This window comes from Megalobrama amblycephala, linkage group LG9 (assembly GCF_018812025.1).
Source record: "Megalobrama amblycephala isolate DHTTF-2021 linkage group LG9, ASM1881202v1, whole genome shotgun sequence".
NCBI lineage: Eukaryota > Metazoa > Chordata > Actinopteri > Cypriniformes > Xenocyprididae > Megalobrama > Megalobrama amblycephala.
This window is the reverse complement of record NC_063052.1, coordinates 13763465-13789228: the sequence shown is the minus strand read 5'-3', so window position 1 is coordinate 13789228 and position 25764 is coordinate 13763465. Positions and strand designations below refer to the sequence as shown.

Below are 25764 nucleotides of genomic sequence, written 5' to 3'. Positions count from 1 at the left end.
ATGTTCAAGAATTGTGTTGCATTAGCTCATTTTAATTAACCAAATTGCACAAGCAGCAAAAAATCAATTTTTTGAGTGCATGTTGCCTCTGATCACCAACTCGCTTTGAAAACAAATCACTTCTGCTCGCTTTGTTGTTACAAAATCGCCTCCCCCAGATAAATGACATGTTGCTGGAGACTTTCAGACAGTCTTTGCATGAATGCAAACACTCACTTTTCTTGTTTTTAAACACCCACTGTTTACCCATTAAACCTGCATTAAGTGTCTGTGACCCATAAAGCACGAATACAGACATTGTCTCTTTCCAGTCCCGCTGTATGTGCTCCGATCCTTAACACAGATCCATGACCCAGAAAGGAGGAGGCAGAAAGAGAACAACAGCTAGACGGAAAGAGAAATCTCTCTTCCTCTTATGGTCCTACGAGGCTTTATTCTCCTTCCTGGTACTGTTCATCTGCCTCCAGGGTTTTCTGGGTTTCATGGCGCAAAATCATAGCAGCGAAACCTCATCCTTTTTCCTGTGTGCTGCGCTGAAGGCGTTCGTACACTCAAACATGTGCTCACGCAAGGGATTGCAGGCTGTTAGAAAGGCCTGAGTTGATATTTTTGTGTGTGCATCTGTTGCACGAGCGGCTCTTGAGATCGGTCAGCAGTGTCTCGTGCTGTTTTACTGCTTTTTGTTTTAATAACAGTCCAAACCGAAGCTATTAAAAGCCTTTGACCTTGTTGCCGGCTTCTTCTAATTGCCTACATCCAGTGAGTGGCCTCCGAGGTAAAGCCTCCTGAAGTTATGACATGATCCGACCCTCTTAAAATCAACAAACAACCATTTACTCTTTGCCCCTGAAACAGCCTGATACCCAATTAGCACATATACTGGGCTGCATCAGTGAGGGCTTTAGTGTCCTCCTGATGGGAAGATCTTCTGTTCTCTCCCTGCTCACACCTGAACTTCCTGTGTTCCAATTAGAGCGGCTGTAAGTGTGTGAGAGCTGCAGCCTCTAGCAGCGAGCCTCTCTCAAGACTTCACTTCCCAGCTCTGCTTGAGCTTTCTGGCACCGCTTGACTGCAGATAGAGCGAGCCGACTGCACTCTGATTGAGACAGAGCAGCTGCTAGATCAGACCTCAGGGATTCTGCTTTTCTTAAAGGTGAAGTGTGTCATTTCACTGTCCCCAAAGGAGCCCAAACAGATTTGCAAAAAAATAAAAATTCTTCCAATCAGGTCTCCCACATTCTCCACCTACTGCTTGTGATTTGGACAAGAAGGTTGTCCCGACCTATAAAGCTAAAAATATAATGCGTTAATTATATTCATTAATTACGGTAAAAAAAAAAAAATGTGTTAAAATTGCCCCGCCCCAGACGAACGTAGGTCATCTGACATTTAATTCGGTTAATTGACTGTTCTTCTCCGAGCAAAACACAGCAGCGTTTCATTTCTGAATCTGCGAATCAATCAGGTGAACCAATGATTTAATGGACCATTCATAAAGAGAACCATTTACTTCACTCCTGAATGAATTATAATGAATCGAATGACGCAATCATTTAATCATTAAAACATTTACCGCCACCTACTGGCAGTTTTAGTCTCTTATTTAGAGTATAATTTCATTCAAAAAATAATTTTATATTTCCATATTATTAAAAAAAAAAAAAGGTATAGTTGTTCAAAAATGAAAATTATGTCATTTACTCAACCTCATGGTCCAAAAATGTATGTGTAATAAATCAGATGCCGAATCAAATAAAATATTTCTTTCTGAAGCTACTTTTAAATATCTGTTTGATGCTTTACACAATAATGACTTTATATTACCTTTATATTTCTCAGCCAAATTTGATGTGCGATTAATTAGATTAATCACCACATGTAATTAATTAGATTCATTAGATTTTAATATATATAAATATATACATATCAGCATATTAGAATGATTTCTGAAGGATCATGTGACACTGAAGACCGGTGCTTAAAATTCAGCTTTGATCACAGAAATAAATTATATTTTAAAGTATATTCAAATAGAAAAACATAATTTTAAATTGTAATAATATTTTACAATATTACTGTTTTTTTCTGTATTTTTGATCAAATAAATGAAAGCTTGATGAGCGTAGGAGACTTCTTTCAAAAACATTAAAAACAGTAATCTGTCCAAACTTTTGACCGTTACTGTATATATACATTTTATATATTTTTATATACATTTATATAGTGCAACAACAAGTACATTTTTTGTAAAATTTTACCAGTGCACCTTTGAAGTAGGATAAGCGAAAAATGAAATATCTTTTTAAGTATAGAAAGAATTGCATACTTCACTTGTAACAAATGCCTGATTATTGTGGTAGAAGGGAAGTGACTTAAGTGGACTTTTTGCCAATCTTTGACTGAAATTGTAGAGAGAGGGCAGGTGAAGAATGAGAATGTTGTATCTGTGTGTCCTGCTTGAGTGTGGAGAACATGTGCTTTAAAAGGGAATGTTCTCCCAAAAATCAACATTTTCACTGCTTCAGCTGTTTTTGACCATACAGCGAAGGACAAAGATGTTCAATCAAAAAACTTTCACTGTATGAACAAAAAAAGGACAAAATATCTTCTTTTGTGTTCGACAGAAGAAAGAAAGTCATACAGGTTTGGAGAATCATGAGGGGTGAGTAAACTTCATTTTTGGGTGAACTAACTTTAAATTCTAGGCTCTGGCTCGGTCAATTCTGCTGTTTCATATCTGACCCATATCTGGTGTCCAAAAGCATTTTTGACATGAAGTGAAAAATCAACCCTGACTGCTAAAAGCCACCAAAGATGCCACTGGTCAATAATCCATTTTTAATGCCCTGCTTCACTTCCACTCAAGGTTTGTGTGGATGCGGAAAGATGACATTTAATATCGCATCAGTCATCTGACATAATCCTGTCAGCAGTGTTGCATCAAAGTGTGAACTGCATGTTTGCGGTGATTTCTTTTGATCAAAAGTGGCTGTACATCAACTCGTGACATGCAAATGGACATATACAAGCTCCTCCCGTGTCTACGGTGGTCTCGGAGCTGCCATTGCAGATAAGTGGAAGAGTTCCAGTGGGACGGCTAATACAGCAGTCCCCTCCGTCTGCCCTTGAAGTGTTATGCTTGGTCAGCACTCTCTTCCTGACAGAACGCGCTCTTGGGAGTCCAAACACCCACACCTCCTGGCTCTCGCTCCTCTCGTCCTCTGCCACCAGCAAGAAAGACAAAGATGGAACATGACATAAAAACACGCACCTTATGCCGCAGCGATATACAAGCACACGTAGACCTTCCAGGAAATTTACCACCATGCATTTACTCAGAAAAGCCGGTGTGTATCACACCCCAAGAAAAATACATGTCACTGTCACAACACATCCCTAGTGGTGGACTACTCAACTAGTCTATTCAAGCCCTAATCTGAGTGTGACCGATGGGATGCCCGTTCCTTAATCACACCACACCCTGAGAAACGGAGCCCTCTGTGTGCTTGTTTTCTGAGAGGAAATCCATCCTCCTCTCTTAGCTTGATGTCAACATGCACCACGTCCGTCTGGCCGCGGGTCCCCGCTGTGTGATGCATGGCACATGTATGCAATTTACAACTGCGGGATAAAAACCTGCCAGTCATGCAAGGGTCAACAACTGGCCCTTCAGCAGAAGAGCCTGTTCAAGCAGCCCACTGATGTATTAATAAGTAAGAGGAACATCCTGCAGTTCTTTAATAACAGTCATTTTAATCTGTCCCCTGGGCCGCCCGCCACTAGCCCTGCCTACTGAACTCCCCAGCCACACTGATGAATTACATCAGGAGATTTTTTTTTTTTTTTTTTTTTTTCATACAGCTGCCTGTTCTTAAATAAATCATTACTTGTTTATGGGGCCGGCCGGTTCCTTTGGCATGTTGGCTGACCTGATATGAGAGGGCAGTTTTATATTAAGCATGTTTGCCTTTAGGGTTTTGGGAGGGTTTCACCAACAGTTCGTAAGTTCTTTGTGACAGAAAGTTCACACTATGGGCTTTCTTAATATAGAGTATTAGTAGACTGTTAGGTTAGGGGTAGGGTTAGTAGAATAAGGGGTTAGGGTTAGTAGAATAAGTTGACATGTACCTGCAAAGCTGGGTTAAAAACAACCGAAGTTGGGTTGAAAATGGACAAACCCAGGGACTGGGTTGTTTTAACACAGTGGTTGGGTTAAATGTTTGCCCAACATGCTGCCCAATGCAAGCAGTACAGTAATAAATGAGATAATGAGCAATAGTTGAGTTAAATAAAACTACCCAGCAGATTGGACAAACATTTAACACACCCACTGGGTTTAAACAATCCATTCGCTGAGTTAAAACAAACCAATTGCTGGGCTTGTCCATTTTCAACCCAACTTGGGTTGCTTTTAACCCAGCATTTTTTTAGAGAGCAGCAATTGGGTTGTTTTAACCCAGTGGTTGGGTTAAATGTTTGCCCGATGTGCTGGGTAGTTTTATTTAACTCAGCTATTGTTTAAAAATTACTATATGCTGGATTAAAATGAACCCAAAATAGGTTGGAAATTAAAAATCAGACACATAATTACTAGAGGCAACAATAATAATCAATAGGTGAGCATTTATTGATGAGCAATTTAAGAAATGTTTATTTTTTAATTATTATTCATTAAACATATTAATAAATGTTCATTTTCAACTTTTGGTTCATTTTAAGCAATCAATACCGTAATAAATGAGTTAATGAGTAATAGATGAGTTAAAACTACCCAGCAGGTTGGGCAAATATTTAACCCAACCGCTGGGTTAAAGCAACCCAATTGCTGGGTTTGTCCATTTTCAATCAATCTTGGGTTGTTTTTAACCCAGCATTTTTTAAGGTACAGCAATTGGGTTGTTTTAACCCATCGGTTGGGTTAAATGTTTGCCCAATGTGCTGGGTAGTTTTATTTAACGAAACTAATTGTTTAAGAATTACTATGTCTGGCTTAAAAAGAACCCAAAATGGGTTGGAAATACAAGCAATACAGTAATTTTAGTTGGGTTAATTAAAACTACCCAGCAGTTTGGGCAAACATGGGTTGGGTATGAGTATTTTATAAGTATGAGTTATTTACATAATGTTGAAATAATGTAAATGAATATGTCAATGTCATCATATATGTGTGAGAGACTGAAGTCTTTGATATAATTGAATCAGTCTGCCAATTATGAGATGTTACTCATGTTCAGAGGCTTCGGTTAATATACACGAGTTTTCAACTAAGTATAATTATGCAGTGTTCAATTACTTAGTAGTGTGTAAATTATAACTTAGCATCAGAACTAAGTTTCACCAGCTGCTACAACCAGCCTCTGATCTATTTTAGCTCTTGTGGCTTCAGCAATAAGTCATGGTTTCTAACACTGTGTCCTAACCAGGTTTCCAGCGGCAAGATATTTGTCTGCGCACGCTGAGTGTGAAACTGCTGTGCGACGTGGCACAATCACAACCGATCACTTTCTATATTTGGTGTGGCTAGATTATTCATAAGCACTACGTGCGCGAGTGCAGGTGTGTGTCTTTGTGTGCGTTTGTGTGCTGATGATGAATGGAGCTCAGCTTCAGGTGAGGTGCAAGGCTGCAGGGCCCTGAGCTCAGATATATGGAAGCAGCAGGAATCAATCAGGAATATCAATTTCCAGAGAGCTGTAGCAAAGCCTTGAGTGCATGAGAAAAAAAGCTGTCCTCCTCCAAGATTACATCCTGAGAGAGCCCGCAAAAGAGGCGAAGGACTAGTCATCCTTTTTTATCCATTTGACAGTAGAAAAGGTTAAAATGGCACGTTTCTTTACACTTGATGCAAATTCTTGGTTTATTTCTTTTTTTCTGCCTCATATTTTCCTATTTCTACAGTCATATCTGTTTTGCGGTATCTTTTGAATTATGGAAAGTATAAAAGTATTTTTAATGCATTATTTATGCCTTGTAATGCACCTTATAATGCTTTGTATGGTATCGTTATAATACACTTTAATACTTATCTATTAATCGAACACAGCTTTATAAAGTATAATGCATTAAAACACATGACAAACAACCCATTTCAGATGTAACAAGGAATCTGCATTATATGCTTGTCAAGCTCAGGTACCTCAATTATGGCTTTATTATTTACACAGTGGCAAGAAATTAAAGGGGACCTTTAAATGAGTGTAATAGGGGCCTAAAGTTATTAAGTTATTAGGTGTTTAATTAAGTTAAATAACTAAAGTTATTGTCTTTTCTATAATTTAAATAAAAAAAGATAAAACAAGCGAAATAATGCAAAAAAAACAAAAACAAACTAATGCCAAAAATGAATCAACTCCATTATTAATACTTGTTTAAAAATGTTTGTGCTGTTGTTTTCCCACCAAAATTATGTAATATCCAGGGGGATGGGATGGAAAGTGAAATTGAGGGCACAGGAAAAACCAATTGATATTTACTATATATATATAATTTTTTTTTTTTTTTTTTTTGAAAAACACCTGGAAGGTTTCATAATATATTTTTTTATGTTAGAAGGTGACATGCCAAAGATGATAAATTTAAAAAAAACTATTTAAAATTCACCCCATATGTTCACTTAATGGTGATATTGTGATGAATACTAATGCAGTTTCTGCTATAAGTTTAATATTTTATCCAATATATTATGTCATTTACAATGGGGACATGAAAATTTACGGCATAGTTGGAATGACCCTCATCTCTTCTCAATCTCTATTCTTCGTCTCTCCAGGTGATTCCTCAGGGACATGCGGTGACCCAGGCACACCATCCCACGGCAGCAGAGATGAGAGTGACTTTCGGATACGCAGTAAAGTGCACTTCAGCTGCTCGGTGGGATACGAGCTTTTTGGCTCAGCAGAAAGGATGTGCTTCCCCAACGGCACATGGTCCGGTACTCAACCCTCATGCAAACGTAAGCACCTGCAGCAGTTGACATGATACAGCTTCTCTGAAACTGCCTAACTCCCACTCTCACTTCACATTGCATATACTCTCTTCTTACTTCGCTAGGTGAATGCAGAAGTAGAGCAGCCCAAAGCTACTTAGTCAGTAGTTTTAACAAGTCATCAGTTGATCTAAGGCTTTGTTCAAACTGCATGCAAATATGGTTTGGTTGTCAAAGCTGAGATTTAGAACTGACTGTAATTTTGCATGCGATGAAATCCATTTGTTCTGATCAGGTGATCTATATTTGGCATGTTAGTTTCAGGTCAGACATTTATAATGTTACAAAAGATTTCTATTTCAAATAAATGCTGTTCTTTTTAACTTTCCTTTTTAACAGTTTCCTCAAAAATATTAATCAGTACAGGTGTTTTCAACATTGATAATAATCAGAAATGTTTCTTGAGCAGCAAATCAGGATCATGTGACACTGAAGACTGGATGCTGAAAATTCAGCTTTGATCACAGGAATCAATTAGATTAAAAAAAGTGAACGTTTTTAAAGAGACTCAGCACAGAAAAAGCAGATTGCATTAATTAATTTTCAATTACTTCTGGGTAACACTAAAACTACCCAAACACTGAGTTGTTGACCCAGGATCTGAGTAACACAAAAACTACCCAAACACTGGGTTGTTACGTCTGACCCAGGATCTGAGTAACACTAAAACTACCCAAACACTGGGTTGTTACGTCTGACCCAGGATCTGGGTAACACAAAAACTACCCAAACATTGGGTTGTTACGTCTGACCCAGGATCTGAGTAACACTAAAACTACCCAAACACTGAGTTGTTGACCCAGGATCTGAGTAACACTAAAACTACCCAAACATTGGGTTGTAACGTCTGACCCAGGATCTGAGTAACACAAAAACTACCCAAACACTGGGTTGTTACGTCTGACCCAGGATCTGAGTAACACTAAAACTACCCAAACACTGAGTTGTTGACCCAGGATCTGAGTAACACTAAAACTACCCAAACATTGGGTTGTAACGTCTGACCCAGGATCTGAGTAACACAAAAACTACCCAAACACTGGGTTGTTACGTCCGACCCAGGATCTGAGTAACACAAAAACTACCCAAACATTGGGTTGTAACGTCCGACCCAGGATCTGGGTAACACTAAAACTACCCAAACACTGGGTTGTTACGTCTGACCCAGGATCTTAGTAACACTAAAACTACCCAAACACTGGGTTGTATTGACCCAGGATCTGACCAAAAACACCCAAACACTGGGTTGTTATCTGGGTAACACAAAAACTACCCAAACACTGGGTTGTTACGTCTGACCCAGGATCTGAGTAACACAAAAACTACCCAAACACTGGGTTGTTACGTCTGACCCAGGATCTGAACACAAAAACTACCCAAACACTGGGTTGTTACACGTCCACTAAAACTACGGGGATCTGTTACCCAGGATCTGGGTAACACAAAAACTGGGTTGTTACGTCCGACAATCTGGGTACACTAAAACTAGGGTTGTTACGTCTGACCCAGGATCTGAGTAACACTAAAACTACCCAAACACTGGGTTGTTACGTCTGACCCAGGATCTGAGTAACACTAAAACTACCCAAACACTGGGTTGTTACGTCTGACCCAGGATCTTAGTAACACTAAAACTACCCAAACACTGGGTTATTGAATCTGACCCAGGATCTGGGTAACACAAAAACTACCCAAACATTGGGTTGTAACGTCTGACCCAGGATCTGGGTAACACAAAAACTACCCAAACACTGGGTTGTAACGTCTGACCCAGGATCTGGGTAACACAAAAACTACCCAAACACTGGGTTGTTAAGTCCGAACCCCGATCTGGGTAACACAAAAACTACCCAAACACTGGAAAAATAACCCAAAAAAATACCCAAAAGGCTCAACCCAAGACTCAGTTAGAAAAAATAACCCAAGATTTTTTACAATGTGCCTTTTTATACTACTGAGTGCTGAACAGAGGACTTTCCTGTTCATTTTAATAATGATATTGCATCCAACCCCCTACAAGCAAGACTTGTCTTTATTATTACACCATAAAATAGTCCCAAAAGTCATTTATCAGTGACAAACAATAAAATCAACTACCCGCTAAATAATATATCACCGTCCGTGTTGTTACCTGATGTTTTATTTGGGCCTGCTCCTCCTGTATGCCCTGTTACAGTTGTCAGAGTCCTACACCACATAATAAACACACATTTTCCCCGAGGCTGTAAAGTCTACTGCACAAATGAAAGATGACTAGCCACTTCCAGGCGTTGTTTTCTTTAGGAAACATGATGCACCATCTTGTTTTCCTGCTTCGAGACCTGACTAATGGTGTTTCTCCCAGTGCTCCCACCTCCCACAGAACATACAGTTGACATGACCCAAGCCATTGTGCGGGAATCATCTTTGAGAGACGGCAATTGGCACTGGGTTACAGGAACACTGACTAATTGAGGGGGAAGGCATCCTGCTATAATCCGTCCCCCATGCCGGAAAGTGACAAGCCCTGTGTGAATCACAATGGTCAGCGTGTCATCACAAGACAAAGCGAGTGCTGCAGTTCCCAGCAATGGAGGTGTACCGCAAGCACTGTCACAGAGAGATGATTCAATCCTGAAAGGAAGCCCGAGTTCCTCCATTGCAGTAGAAGCACTTTGGCTTAGTGCTTTAATAGGTTTTCAGCCGGTTAATTCACTCAACCAGCATCTCTGCGGCTCTCTTTTTTGTTCTTTTCATTTTCTCTGTCTCAGGTGCCATGCTCCGGGTATGATCTACAGGCCTGTCACACCATATCTTCAAACTTCATCCCCACTCATTTAAGCCCAACAGATGCTAATACCTCATTCTGTTATAGCCGCTGTCCCTTATCACAGTCATTACATGGTCAAAGACGTCTCTGTAATGATCTCTGTTCCTTTAGACCATCACTTTCTTCCCATTATATGTCCATAAAAGATATATTAAAAGCAGTATGAGGGAAGCTACTCAAAAAAAGGAACGTACACTATTAAAGATAACGGACTACTTCGGATTCATTTGCTGATTACTTCATGGTATTACTTATTAGACTCGTGTAGCCAAACCTTTGACTGAACAGCATATGGTCTGGTCCACATTGCCACTTATTCTTGCCAAGAACCACCTACTTAGACAGTTTTGTGAGCAATATGCATCGAACAGACTGTGTGTGCCATCTGAGACTAAGGAACATGACAAAGATACAAGGCTGGGCAAGACACTAGGGGTATATATGTGATCTTTTTAAGTCGCTTTTTAAAAGCTGTTCATGTAGAAGCACAATTTGTGAAAGTGAAAATACTTAACCTTTTGTTAGTGTCTTAATTATTTCATGTACACAACTGTTCAAAAGTTTGGGCTCTGCTCTGTAAGATGTTTTTGAAAGCTCGTCTAGACTGCATTTATTTGCACTCTAAAAAATGCTGGGTTAAAAACAACCCAAGTTGGGTTAAATATGGACAAACCCAGCAGGTTGGGTTAAAGGGCACCTATTATGCCCTCTTTCACAAGATGTAATATAAGTCTCTGGTCTGGTCAAGTTTCAGCTTAAAATACCCCACATATTTGCCCCTATTTGGGGGTGAGCAAAAACAAGCCTTTTACTATATTACTATATTGCTGGCTAAAAAAATAAATCCAAATTTGGTTGAAAAAAAATGGCTTGGTGAAAACAACACAATCTCTGGTTTTGTCCATATTCAACCCAGCATTTTTAGAGTGTGATCAGTACAGTAATATTGTGAAATATTTTACAATTTAAACTAGCTGTTTTCAATGTGAATATATTGTAAACTGTAATTTATTCCTGTGATCAAAGCTGAATTTTCAGCATCATTACTCCAGTCTTCAGTGTCACATGATCCTTCAGAAATCATTCTAATATGCTGATTTGCTCCTCAAGAAACATTTCTGATTATTATCAATGTTGAAAACAGTTGTGCTGCTTCATATTTTTGTGGAAACTGAGATACATTTTTCAAAATTCTTAAATTCTACAGCATTTAATTGAAACAAAAATCTGTTGTAAGATTATAAAACTCTTTACTGTCACTTTCGATCAATTTAATGCATCTTTGCTAAATAAAAGTATTAATTTCTTTCAAAAACAATAACTTTTGAAAGGTAGGGGATGTAAGACATGGTCATGTGCTTTATAAGTACTAATAAACAGCCAGTCTCCTAGTAATATGTATGCTTATTTAATAGTGAGAATTGGACCCTTAACTAAAGTGTTAACATTTTTGTTTCTAAAATACTATAGCGGTGCAGTGTGGTAACCCTGGGACTCCCAGTAACGGACGAGTTTACCGACTAGACGGCACCACCTTTTCACACTCGGTCATCTATTCCTGTATGGACGGCTACCTGCTGAGCGGCTCCACCACACGACAATGCCAAGCTAACGGCACCTGGTCTGGCGCTGCGCCCAACTGCACCTGTAAGTGAAAAACGGCAGGATGATTGTTGAACTTTAAATAGAAACAAAGTGCTGTTTGTTTTTGAATAAACCAAAATGGCCTTCAGTAGTGCGTCATTCCAGGGTATGATTGAGGTGATATGACAGATGCATGGGATTTATTTCTGTAAATCTGTATCTTAATGATAACAGACCTTGACTGATAGAGAAACAACTTCATGAAAGTTTCATTCATGTTAAATGTTCCTTTGAATATAGAAAGTTAAAAAGTTTTCAGACAAGTGCATTTTGTGGAAGAATTGGGTCAAAACTGGTGAGATTGCAAGATCAGGTTTCTCAGAGATGTTCTTTTATCAAAGGGAGGAAGAAGAATAGGTCCTCATCTAACTCTGTTAGATTCATAAATCAATTATTTCAGTCTTTCATAATCCTGCCACGGACACAATACTTAACTAGAGTCCTTAATTTAGTCACAAACCCTGTTCATTCAAATTCCCTAATCCGTTTCCACCTCATGTTCATCAAGTCTGGCATTGTGCTACATTTTCAATTCCCCAAAATGGACCATTTTGTACAATCTGTGGGTTATAAAATAAAAGGTGTCAATGAGAGGGACTTGTCATTTCATTGGCAATGAAGGAAAACAATGCAATGTGGCTTTAGCAAACAAAGATATCGGCACATGGTAATGAAAAACTCCTCTTTAAATCGATTAGGCTTATTACGGATGTGTTATTTAATTTACCCAGAGTGCCTGCTAAAGTCAAAATGAATCAAGATGGATGCTTTCAAACAAAAATGTAATGCTCACACATCTAGTTGTTTAAAAACTCTAGTAGTAGTTGTTTGAGGAATGAGCCACACAACACAATAAAACGGCTTAGCCTGCGTAATGTGTCTTGGTAAGTTGGCATTATCATCCATAATCACATCCCTTAATGCTCTCACCCTTAAACGTGGGCGTATTCCCTGCATACTGTTGACTGGAATTATATGGGTGGTGCACCAAACCAGCTCTGATTGATGCAGCTCTACATGTGTTCATTGAGTGGGCCGAAAGCGGTGATACATGGCTGTGTCCAAGGGAGGAGTCATATTAGCATTTAGCGTTAGCCATTTCTCACCATCAGCTGACATGTTTATGTGCGAGGCCGCTGATGGATTTTACAAAACATCATTTTCCGTCCTTTTCCAAAAGACACAAAACGTATGGCAACTCAAGGGTGACAAATAAGTAATGGTCCGCCATAAATCAATAGAGGAAATTAAGATGTTGCATCTGGGAAATAATTAAATAAATGCACTGATCGAACGAGTTTTTGTCAGCCACAGCAAAGTGCAAAACTACAAATGTGTTTCATCTGAATTCCAGTGGCGCTACGTTCTTTCTCACATCATTCCAACCCAACCGCCTCTTATTTATCCATTGGAAGGAATGATAATTGTAAAAGATCTGTGGAATTGATTTGAAGTTGCACCTCGGGGACGTCGGTGGGAAGGGAGCCGTGCTTGCGCGCTACTATTGATTTCTTTACATAATAGCAAGATCTATCATTTGAAATAAAAAGCCAGGGGTCCTAAAGATCGCTGTAGCGTAAATGAGTTGTTAAAGATGATTTGTGAACGTGGCTCCCTTAGGTTTGTTTCGATAGCTTCAATCACATTGCCACAAAAAGCTATGATTGCCATCTGATGAGTATTAGATATTGAATAAAGATCTACACTGCTGTTGTAAATTGCCTATACTTTTAGCTCAAATAGAGACTATTAGCACATTGTACTCAACACAGTAGTTCATTTTGGCCTGTAAACATCGTAATTCTGATCTTTACTTTTCAGTGATCAACTGCGGAGATCCCGGAGTGCCAGCCAATGGGCTGAGATATGGTGAGGACTTTACCATTGGACAAAACATCACTTTTATGTGCCAGCCCGGCTACACGATGGAAGCCGAGAGTTTCTCCACCATCACTTGTACTGGAAATGGTACCTGGAACGCCCCTGTGCCTTTCTGTAAAGGTAAAACTATAATAAATTATCGTTTTATAATAAATTCTGATAACACTTTACAGTTAGGTTTAGTGTGTTTATATTGGTTAAAGCATATTAGGAATCATGGGATAACATTGAACAATACTTTTACAGTATTATTTTAAGTAATAGTGCAATTTCTGTCATCTTTTACTCATCCTTTCTTCAGTAGAACAGATATTTTGAAGAATGTCTCAACTGGTTTTCTCCATTCAATGAAAGTCAGTGGGTCCAAAACAATTCATTTTATGGAAAAAAAATTATATATATATATATATATATATATATATATATATTTTTTTTTTTCCATAAAATGAATTATATATATATATATATATATATATATATATATATATATATATATATATATATATATACCTACTATTTTATGTGCTATTTTACTGATACTTTTTATTGAGGACCAAACATGTATGTACAAAATTAATCAAACATGATCATGATTACTTTTAGATATACTAATGCTATTTTATACATATCATCACTGGAAAACTTGCATCTCCGGAACTTTTCATAAACTTTTCTTTTCAAAAAAAAACCACTGTATTTATTTAAATTAAACACTGTTGTCAAAGTTGATATTGTGGCTTTCTATATGGTCAGATTCTTGCATGTGTCATTGTATTATTAACATTTGACCAAAATCAAGATCAAATGGGGGTTTTTGACCAGTTGTTTGGCCAAAATCTTATTTTATAAAAGATTTTTATATACATGTGTGTATATATGTGTGTATATATATATATATATATATATATATATGTATATATGTGTGTGTGTGTGTGTGTGTGTGTGTGTGTGTGTGTGTGTGTGTGTGTGTGTGTGTGTGTGTGTGTGTGTCTATAACTCTGTACTTATTCAAACAACCAGTTGTTTATTCACTATTGCATTGCAAACAAGCAGAGAAGATCCGAAATGTGCGCAGCACTTCATTCAGGATAGAGTTTTTAGGATTGACTGACAGTTTGAGGATCCAGTCGAGTTACGAGGTTTAGTCACAAGCTCTTTTTAATACTCTAAATTGGTTACATTTTTGCAAAATCCACAGACAGATGAAAAGGGTGACCAATAACAATGATTAATTGGAAAAAAAAAAAAAAAATGACGAAATATGGAGATACAAAGTTTCCACCTGACAACGACAAAATACTACTAATTTACTATACATATTTTTAACATTTTAAAGGATTAGTCCACTTTTAAATACACTTTTCCTGATAAATTTACTCACCCCCATGTCATCCAAGATGTTCATGTCTTTCTTTCGTCAGTCGAAAAGAAATGAAGGTTTTTGAGGAAAACATTCCAGGATTATTCTCCTTACAGTGGATTTCAATGGCTACCAACAGATTGAAGGTCAAAATTACAGTTTCAGTGCAGCTTCAAGGGCTTTAAACGATACCAGATGAGTAATAAGGGTCTTATCTAGCGAATCGATCGGTCATTTTCGAAAAAAATACAACGTTTATTCTTTATAAACAAAATATCGCCTTGAATGTACTTTCCGCTTCCGCATTCTTCATAACGCTTACGTAGAACACGCTACGTAACACATTGAACACATTGTGTTTTTTTTTACGAAAAAAACGAAACTGGCGCCGCGTTCGTTCCGTAAGTAGAATAAGGGAAGGCGTAGGACATTCAGCGTAAGCGTTATGAAGAATGCGGAAGCGGAAAGTACGTTCAAGGCGATATTTTGTTTATAAAGCATAAACGGTTGTATTTTTTTCGAAAATGACTGATCGATTCGCTAGATAAGACCCTTATTACTCATCTGGTATCGTTTAAAGCCCTTGAAGCTGCACTGAAACTGTAATTTTGACCTTCAACCTGTTGGTAGCCATTGAAATCCACTGTAAGGAGAATAATCCTGGAATGTTTTCCTCAAAAACCTTCATTTCTTTTCGACTGACGAAAGAAAGACATGAACATCTTGGATGACAGGGGGGTGAGTAAATTTATCAGGAAAAGTGTATTTAAAAGTGGACTAATCTTTTAAGTTGAATAAATTAATATTTTTAATGGACTATACACAATGAACAATAGTATATTTACAAATTAGCATTGCCAGTTTTTATTAATTTAGATTAAATTCATTGTTAGATCCTGATACTAAATGCATGTTAAAAAATTGAACCTTCTACTAAAGCGTTACCTGAATTCTCATCACTCCCACAGGCTTCATCGTCCCAAGAATTAACACATTTCTCCAGCATTTTTTCTGCCAAGTAAAGCCAAATATCATTATTGTTCACAAGGCACGGCTTAAGACGACTCGCTCACTGATATATCTGCACATCTGGCCCCAACCGCCCCGAGCGTTAGATGCACAGATGCTTCTCCCAGAGCGAGTTGAGGACTTCCAGCTTTTGTGTCGTCGCTGTTTTGATGGATGTCTTGTTTGAAATGTAGAGCTAAAAAGGGGAGGAATGTTTATCCACCCTTGTAAGTCATCTTTCTCGTGCAATTGCGCTACAACTAACAGTAAACATTCATGTTTTATCAACCGGTCTTGCTGTTTGACAAATGACAATCGTGTGACGGGAACACAGACTGAGCGTTCGCCCCTTGAGGGCTGTGTTGTCCCCATTATTATAATCAGCTTTGACCTATGAGCCCTTGCATTTCTTGTAATTAATTTCACAAATGACTCCTGTCATCTTCCTACTGCCAGGAGATGAACTGGTACTGAATATATCAAGTGATATGAAATTGAATTTCAGGTTTGGACGTTGCATTTGTGATCTTCGCCAGTACCCTGGCCTCGAATGCCATTTTGCCAAGCTCATTTAGATAGACACAGATGTCTCATTTATTCCTGAAGGCAGCGACCTCCTCCTTCTCTTAAAGGACATGTTGTGCATACATATCTGAGGCCATTAATATGCATGCAAATGTGAGTTTGCTCAAAAAAGAACCACTCCCACCTCTGTCAAACGCTTCAGGTGTGGGAAGGATCCTGACATTGACTGTGTGTGCGTCCCTGCTGTCTCTTTTCTTCAGTTGTAGACAGTATATATGAAATATTCATTAGCTTAGGAGCCCCAATCTGGTCCAGGCCTCTTTAAAGGATGCCAACACTGATTCTGATTAATAATACAACATTGGGGTTTGTTAGAGCGGAGCGAAGACAACACGATCAGCTCATAACGAAGTAGTCGAATGTATAATTTTTGCAGGTAGTAATTGCAATCTGGCTGGAACTTTACTATGGTATAAAGAGTGTGTGTGCATGTAAGTGCGGTATTGGGTGTTGCACCATAAGTGGGGGCATGTGTTATCATGAGTGCCCGATTGAGCAAGGCATCGGCTTCCTGTCTGGTGGAGTGTGATTGATTTTAAAGGCTCGTGTGGTACCAGAGGACTGATAACCGGGGAAGAGGACTTACCTAGAGTTGTGCACGCAGTTATTGGAAAAGATGGGGCCTCTAAGACAGATATAGCGTTCAGTGACTTCAGTAGTGTTAGCAGAAGCAATTCATCTCTATACCCAACTGAACCTGCTAGTACTGCTATAGTTAACACTTTTTTAGACATGTTGTTCTCTCTTTTTCTCTGCACTAAATTAAACTTTTCTATTGCAGGCTTGTGCTAGATTTTTGCAGTTATATTATTATAATGAATACAGTTATTTGATTTGCATTGCATACAATTCTTTGGTCTTTGTCTTGTTTTCCAATAAAAATATCTCAAATAAATTCCTTGAAATGAAATGCATTTACTTGAAAAGAAAAATTCAGTGCTTAAAAGTGCAAGTGATTAAAATCTGCAAATGGAGTTAAAAAAAATATTATACAAGTTAAATGTAATGTATAATTAATTATTATCATTTTAAATATAAATTAATTTAATTTAAATATGAATTAAATATTTTTATAATTTAAGTATTTTTCATACATCTTCAAAAATAATATTAAAGTATCACTGATTGAATTCATATATTTGATAATTATTTTAACATCTTATGTATATATATATATTTTTTTTTAGATTATTCATAATAATTATATATATATAAGAAGTAACATAATTTGGACTGTTTGAAAAGCATGGCAGGAACAAATATAAACATTTTATACATTCAACCCTGTTACCCAGATTGTTGTAAGAAAAAAATAATCAAACAAATGTTTTTCTTTAATTTATTGAAAATAAAGTTAAACTACAAACCACATTTGGTCCCAATCTAGCAAGCCCCTGCAGAGAGCTTTTATGTTTATTTAATGTTTATTGCTAGAAATAAATCAGATCAAACAGGGTTTTAAACTGTATTTATTCCTCAAAGTTTGATAACAAGGTTGCAAACCTCATATAAATTGAATAGAAAATAAAGAAGCTCATATAATATTTACTTTGCCCTCCAGAGGCTAACAATCAGCATTTTCTGAAGGTTAAGCACTTCTTTTCACTGATCGTTTGTTGAAAAGAAAAAAGGCCCTGGGAAGTGCCATTTGTTGTGTTTTAAGTGTGTTTAGACATTTTAACTGGGAATCAAGGAAAATGCATTTGCTTAAAATGGAATTTTAACGTTGGTTACATTCTAATTATACCATGGTCTGTCGATTCTGATTGGCTGGAAGGTGTGCATTAAAACCATTTAATGCACAGGTAGTTCCAGTCAGTTTAATCACCATTCTATATGCGCCGCGCGCACACACACACACACACGAGGCCGGAGATCGCGCTGCACACACACAGAAACATTCAGGAGCACAGAAGCTTATCAATGCTGCCCCTGTGACTTTTATAAATAAAATAGCTTCTTCACTTCTGAATCACTACATTATTTCTCAGCAACAACATCTCACTTTGTGAAGTTTTTGAAACACGTAGCTTTACTATTAGTAGAAAGATGCTGCACAGCAAGTAATTCACAAACACATCTCTCTCTCACTCAATCGATCGATAATTAATTAAAATAAATGCTATAATTCATTCATTCAAGTAAATGTAATCTTACCGCACTACTTTATCTCTGTGTCATGAAACCCGTCGCGTTCATGATGTACGGCTGTATCGGTGTCCTTATTTGCACATATATTTCATTTGAAGACAACGTGATTAAATATGTGCGCATACACGGTGCTGGTTCATGTTTATAGCACTAGAGTATAAGAAATATGTCCACAAAAAGCTTGAAACGACTCGCTCTGGTCTATATCTGATCTATATGATCCATGTTGTTAAACTCATCACGTAATTCTGTGCAGAAACTGCTCTCATGTGCGCTCCACATGTTGTTTGAATTCTCTGCAGTAATGCGATCTCACTGTGCAGCCTGTACATATCTGTTCACATCTCCAAAAATGTGTTTTGGGGTTTCATGACCCTTTAAAGCGGAAGAATTCTGGATCTAAAGGTCCGTAACTGATGAAAATAACCATCATATTTAACATTCCGATCAGATGTTGCTCTGCAAACATCAAAAACAGCTTGTCAATGCTGGCAAATGACCGTGGTATAAGCGGGATAATCCATGGCTAGCTGTGCATTAAACGATTTTAATGCACTCTGCTTCCCGTCGGGAGGTTCTTTGCCTCCACATCATGCATTAAAATCGTTTAATGCACAGCTAGCCGTGGATTATCCCTAACCTGTATTATATATGTCATTGTTAAGTATGAGCTCAACTCTCCTCTGTTTAATGTCTCTCTTTAGCCGTTACCTGCACAGCTCCTCCTCCCATCTCAAACGGCCTTCTGGAGGGACGTGACTTTGAGTGGGGCACCAGCGTGAGTTACAGCTGCTCCCCAGGATACGAGCTCTCTTTTCCTGCCATTCTCACCTGCGTGGGCAATGGTACATGGAGTGGTGAGGTGCCCCAGTGCTTGCGTGAGTATACTGTACTACTCTATTAATATTAATCAAACTGACTGCTTTCATCCCTGTGAGTGTTTGAATCACTATGCATGCCAACATTTCCCAAAAAAAGCAGCAGACAGCTTTATGTCTGCACCTTATATGCTTGTTGGCACGGAATCAGATTTTGATTAATTGAGCACATATAGGTCAACAAATTTACATTACATTCGCTGGACTAGATAGCATTATTTGTTTGGGACACCAGACATGGTGGGCTCAGCATGGTGCAGCTTGGGATATCAGTTCTGTCTGTTTCAGCACATCCAATGCTGTATGATGTTGTGAACTTCTAAGATGAAGAAACTCCAGAATTTAAAGTTTAAAAAGCCTAGTTATCACAAAGGTACCCTTGTTTTAGCCCTCACATGGAACAAAAGCAGGCAATGTTAAAAAAAAAAAAAAAAAAAAAAAATTTTGCTTGAGAAAGAAAGTGTGCCTCTGACTTTGTCAGGGAACTGATTTTTTTTTTTTTTTTCTACTCTTTCTTTTCAACTTTTATTTTATATCTTGACAGCATATCTATAATTCATCAAGAAAAGTCAAGTTTGTAGTGCTAGATCTCAGGCACAGTCATCTGACCAGCATATTTATGATGGATCAGTCAGTTGGTGACGTCAACCATGTGATTGATTTTCCCTCCAGACCTACTGTTTGCCTGACAGTGACAGAGCCATGGATAACGTTCATCATGGGGCTCAGGATTTCCCTTAGTATTCTCTGGATTTTTTCAGAAGAGCATACTAACATGTATACTATTGTTCAAAATTTTTGGGGTCCGTATGATTTAGCAAGAATGGATTAAATTGATCAAAAATGACTGTAAAGACATTTATAATTTCTTTTTTAAATAAATGCTGTTCTTTTGATCTTTCTATTCATCAAAGAACCCTGAAAAATATCATGTTTCCAGCACAACTGTTTTCAACATTGATAATAATCAGAAATGTTTCTTGAGCAGCAAATCATCATATTACACTCTAAAAAATGCTGGGTTAAAAACAACCCAAGTTGGGTTGAAAATGGACAAACCAAGCGATTGGGTTGTTTTAACCCAGCAGTTGGGTTAAATGTTTGCCCAACCTGCTGGGTAGTTTTATTTAAACCAACTAGTTTTAAAATATTGCTATATGGCTAGCTTAAAATGAACCCAAAATAGTTGGGAAATTAAAAACCAGATGCAATTAGAGGCAACAATAATAGACAAAAGGTGAATGTTTATTAATAAGCTTTAATATTTTATTAATATACATTTAATAGTTTAATAGTTTATTAATATAAATTTATTAATAAGCAATTTAAGTTTATTGTTTAATAATTATTCATTGAACATTAATAAATGTTAATTTCCAACATACTTTGGGTTAATTTTAATTAAGCAATACAGTAATTTTTAAACAATAGTTGAGTTAAATAAAACTACCCAGCAGGCTGGGCAAACATTTAACCCTACCGCTGGGTTAAAACAACCCAATTGCTGGGTTTGTCCATTTTCAACCCAACTTGGGTTGTTTTTAACCCAGCATTTTTTAGTGTAGAATGATTTCTGAAGGGTCATGTGACACTGAAGACTGGAGTAATGATGCTGAAAATTCAGCTTTGATCACAGGAATAAATTTCAAATAGAAAACATTTTTTTTTATTGTAATACTATTTCACAATATTACCATTTTTACTGTATTTTCCAGCCTTGGTGAGAGTTTTTTCAAGAACATTAAATAATCTTATCGAACAGTAGTGCACAGTATGCACATTTTCTCTATGCATACTTGCTAAAATGTGCAGTATACATACAACAGAGCACACTGTGTGAAATGCTATATCCCACAATGCAATGTACTTGATTTGACCTTCCATTTCCAGTGTGATGAATGAACCAATGGTAGGCAATATACACTGTATATTGCAATGTACATTTTTTTTGGTAAATTGTTGCATTACTAACATAGTTTTTGAATATTCCTTAGATTTCTTTATTGACAATTTCAATATTCATGCATCACTTAAAGATGAAGTGACACTACAAAAGATATAACATAATAAAGCATGCACTCAGGGAAAAAAAAACTATCAATGTGGTTCTATATAGAACTCTAGGGTTCTTTAAAGAACACTTTATGCCAAAAAGGTTCTATATAAGTCTTAAATGAATGCATAACTCTTTCATGTTTAACAGGTTATCATTTTTTTCTAGTGATAAACTATGTTTACAAGCTGCTTATTGAATCAAAAATAAAAAAAAAAAAATTAAAACTAAATCCATAAAATGATCCCATGATGGAAACCCATAAAATGTTCTATATATGAAGTGCCTGACAGAACACTTTAAGGTTCTAGAACCTTTCAGCATCATTCAGAACTACCCATTTGAGAATGATTTAGCTGAATGTGTTTATTTATGATTTCTGTGATTATAGCAAAGTTCTGTGGAGATCCTGGAATCCCTGCTTTTGGCTCGAGGGAAGGCCGCAGTTTCATCTTCCAGTCCGAGGTGTCATTTAGCTGCATGTCTCCCTACATCCCAGTGGGCAGCACTACACGCTTTTGCCAGGCTGATGGCACCTGGAGTGGATCCCAGCCTCGCTGTATAGGTAAATCAATTATGCTGACACAGTTTGCATGTTTAAACCATATGTTGAATTCCCAGTGAAACAGACTGCCATAATAATTGTTATAAGTATGTATATTAAAATCTAATAATGCTAAAACCACATAATAAGCCAGCTGAAGCTGGCCGCTGCATCCAACTCTGCTAAGCGAGAAGCAATTACGGTCACTTAAAGGGATCCTATTATGCTTTTTTACACACTTTCTTTAGTATGTAATGTTGCTGTTTGGGCATGAAAAAGGTCTGCAAAGTCCCTCCAGCGGGAGTTATTCCCTATATCAGTTTCACTGTTTCTGAACTCCCTGAAACGCCTAGTCTTGTAGTCTTGAGTTTTCTTCAAGGAACGAACATGTCACAATATCTTATCTAAATAATTCCCGCCCAAGGCATATACGTTAAATAAATGGTTGAGTGAGTTAGTTGTGTGTTGAAACTAGCAGTTATGGTAAGGGGCGGGACATTTCCCAAACACGCTCGAATCACATGACCAATCACAACACACTGCTCCAGCCGACCAAACAGAGCGTTACTGACAGACTGGGAAGAGAGGAGCTGCAACAATGACAAATATGGGGAAAATAATGTGTTTTTTGAGCATTCAAGCATGAAAGCCTGTTCTAGTAGAGCTCAAATACAAAATCAAGACTAATAGGCATAATAGGTCCCCTTTAAGTCATTTGTCTCTTTACTGTTTCACGGTTCAGTTCAGTGAAAGTCTGGAAATTTAAGCTAGGTGGTTGGAATTTCAAGTTTTGCCGCAATTAACACTTTCCAGTAGCTCCAGCTGCTGAGTCTTATGATTACCACCCACAACGAAAAGCTGTTTTGGTCTTATTTGTCGCCCAGTGCACAAACAAGCTCAAAAGTATTTAGCAACAACAACTCCAAAGAAATCGATGCCCTCCCACAGCTCTGGCTGCCCAGGTCAGCGCTGCTCCAAGCCGGCCTGATGTTGAATTGACACAATTATAGTGGGGAAGAACAAAACCACACCTTTAAGTGACCTCAGAACAAGGGAAGTGGGAACAGTTGGCAGACGAGTGGAGAGAATGAAGTGTGGAATGGAGGCCAGGGAAAACTTCATAAAACTACTTCTTGACAGTCAGCAGTGGCAGCTGGTGTGAAGTTATTGTCCTCGAGTCCCTCAAACACAGATGCACTGTGGCATGTACTTAATCAGAACAAACATGAATCAACAATGAACATTAAAATTAACATTAGATTAAGAAATGCTGTAAAAATTGTTGTTCATTAGAAAATGTTTTAGGTATATTGTGAAGTATTATTAATCAACTTGAAGTTGCTTTGTTTAATTTTAAAAGTTACAGTTGTGATGAAATGAAAGTAGCAATAGATCTTTTCTTTTGTAATGTGATGTACATCCAAGTGCAACGGATTATCGAAAAAGAAAAATAATGTAGGCCAGGGATTTGGTTTTATCCATCAGTTGTTGATTGGATTGAGGCAGATTTGAATCTGAGCCGGGTGCGCCTCATACGTCCTGAAAAGTGAAGCTGCGGGCTCTTTGATCGCCCCCTGGAGGCTGGATGCAGTACAGGTCATAAATCCCGCCCGCTCAATGCAGACGAATGAGACTTAAGTTAAAACATAAAAATAAATTATGCTTCAAATAAAATTTTCCGAAAGATGGTTCTGGTCATTTAAGGTAGTTGTTATCACGCTGATTTATATTTAATTGTTCGTTTTTGTGATAAGTTTGATTTTAGCTAGCAATTTGGTGCTATAGAAACGGGGCGCGTCGTCGTGATTCACAGTTGATTGACAGCTTCTCTGAGGACTGTCGGAGCTTCGAGGGGAGATTGAAGATAAATAAATAACTATTAATTTTCAGTATCTGTGTTATTTCACACCAACAAAATGAGCTGTTCAGCAGCAAACTGTACTAACTGACCTACAGGATCTGACGGATATCTGAGCTTTTCTCTGTAACGTTAAATGTGGGCTTCATAAGCTAATTAATAAACGTTATTAGTTAAGATAACACGCCTAACGTTAGCCATGACGGAAAAAAGCAGGCAGTTAATTATTTTTATGGGTATAAAATGATAATTAGCAGGATAAAACTAATGATAGCCTACTCTAATTAATTATAGAGCACTGTCTACAGCAATCGATCTCCTGTAACGTTAGTTTAAACCTTTTATTTAAAATGGCAGGACCGTTTCTGACATTTTAGAGTTGTTTCTAGTGGCATATTATATTGAGTTTATCTACTGAATTTGCTGTTTCAAAAATATTATTGCTCTAGAAGCAGAATAGCCTATTATTTTATAGGTAGAATTTTAAATGACGTATAATTTATATAGCCTATTTAAAATACATCAATGATGACGCAGCCGTCTGGGCGGAAGTTTGATACCGCGACTCCGCCTCCGGGCTCCACTGACGATTCCTTCTGCGCATGCCCAGGTTCCAAACTGACGTTTTTGCGTAACGTCAGCGGCCATCGGCATCCGTTTTGGCTTCAGTTCAATACAATGGAAGGAAGCGGCGCCGCGGCGTCCATCTTTTTTTACAGTCTATGATCTGAGCTTGCAGTTGATTATAAGAAAGGGACTATGTCTAAAAGAATTCAATGTGGTTACCAAGGCTATTCCTGCTGGAGTAGAAATGCTTTTTAAAAATAATACCTTTTTATCTGCACTATCTGAAAATACTCCAGTTGGCATAATTTGCTTTTCTGGGTAAAAGCCCAACAATCATAAAATTAGATCTTTATTTTTAAAAGAGAATATTTCTACTCCTCCTGTTATTTCTTATTGGAACAATCTCTTTCATAATGTAAATTGGACTCAAGTGTGGTCACTGCCCCAGAGGTTGCTCCTTACAAATAAGGTTAAGGAAATTTCATACAAAATAATTCATAGAGTCTATCCTACAAAACAATTTATACAAAGATTTAAAAGTGATATCGAAGTAAAATGCTCCTTTTGTGAAAATTCCACTGAAACCATCTCTCATTTGTTTTGGTCCTGTGAAGATACACAGTGTTTCTGGAGAGATGTTGAGAACTTTATTGCTGGCAATATCTTAAAAACCTTTGTTTTATCTTATATGCATGTGATTTTAGGCCCAATGCTCAAAGGATATTGGATTTATAATTAATTTAATTTTATTTTTTTGTAAATTTCATATCCATAAATGCAAGTTTACAAACGGCAAGCCCAATTTCATAGTGTTTAAGAAGGATATTAAATTGTGCTTAGATGCAATGTCAGATTCAAAAAATAGTAAAGCAATTAAAACTACTACAATATGCTCTTCATTAAACATTTTTGGATAATAGAAATCTATGTATTTTCTTACATAGATAGAATGCATGTATTTTCTTCAACAAAGTATGGCTTGTTTTCTCTTTATTTTTTTGTTCGGTTTACCCTTATGTAATACAGATTGTATTCTGATGCATATTATGCTTTGATTTTGTTACAACTCTGTCCATATTTTGCGTTAATAAAGCATAAAAAAAGGGACTATGTCAACAGTGAGAAGTCTGTCAGCTCAACTGAAGATTGAGTTATGATATTTTATAAGATAAAAAAAACATGCATTTAGAAAATAGATAAACAGAATTTTCATTTTATGGTAACACTTTACCATTTAATGCTGTTTTTGGCACTTTTTTTACTTAAATTTTGAAGTCAATTATCATTGTTAGCTGCATTTAATGTAAAACAATATTCAGCATAATGCTGTCACCCAGATTTAGATCATTACTGTTTTGTGCCATATAAATGCTGTGATTGCAGGATAACATATACAACAAGATAACAAAATGTCTTTTCAAATGAGGTGAAAAGGTGTCTC

At 37.3% G+C, this 25764-nt stretch overlaps 1 protein-coding gene across 1 annotated transcript in view; it reads left to right on the top strand.

The window, feature by feature from the left end:
• Window positions 1-25764, top strand: part of csmd3b (CUB and Sushi multiple domains 3b) — a 521564-nt gene that overhangs the window by 470949 nt on the left and 24851 nt on the right. The window contains 5 exon segments of the mRNA XM_048201776.1: window positions 6770-6952; window positions 11265-11441; window positions 13260-13439; window positions 19128-19301; window positions 21746-21919. Of these exon segments, the coding sequence (XP_048057733.1) occupies window positions 6770-6952; window positions 11265-11441; window positions 13260-13439; window positions 19128-19301; window positions 21746-21919 (888 nt within the window).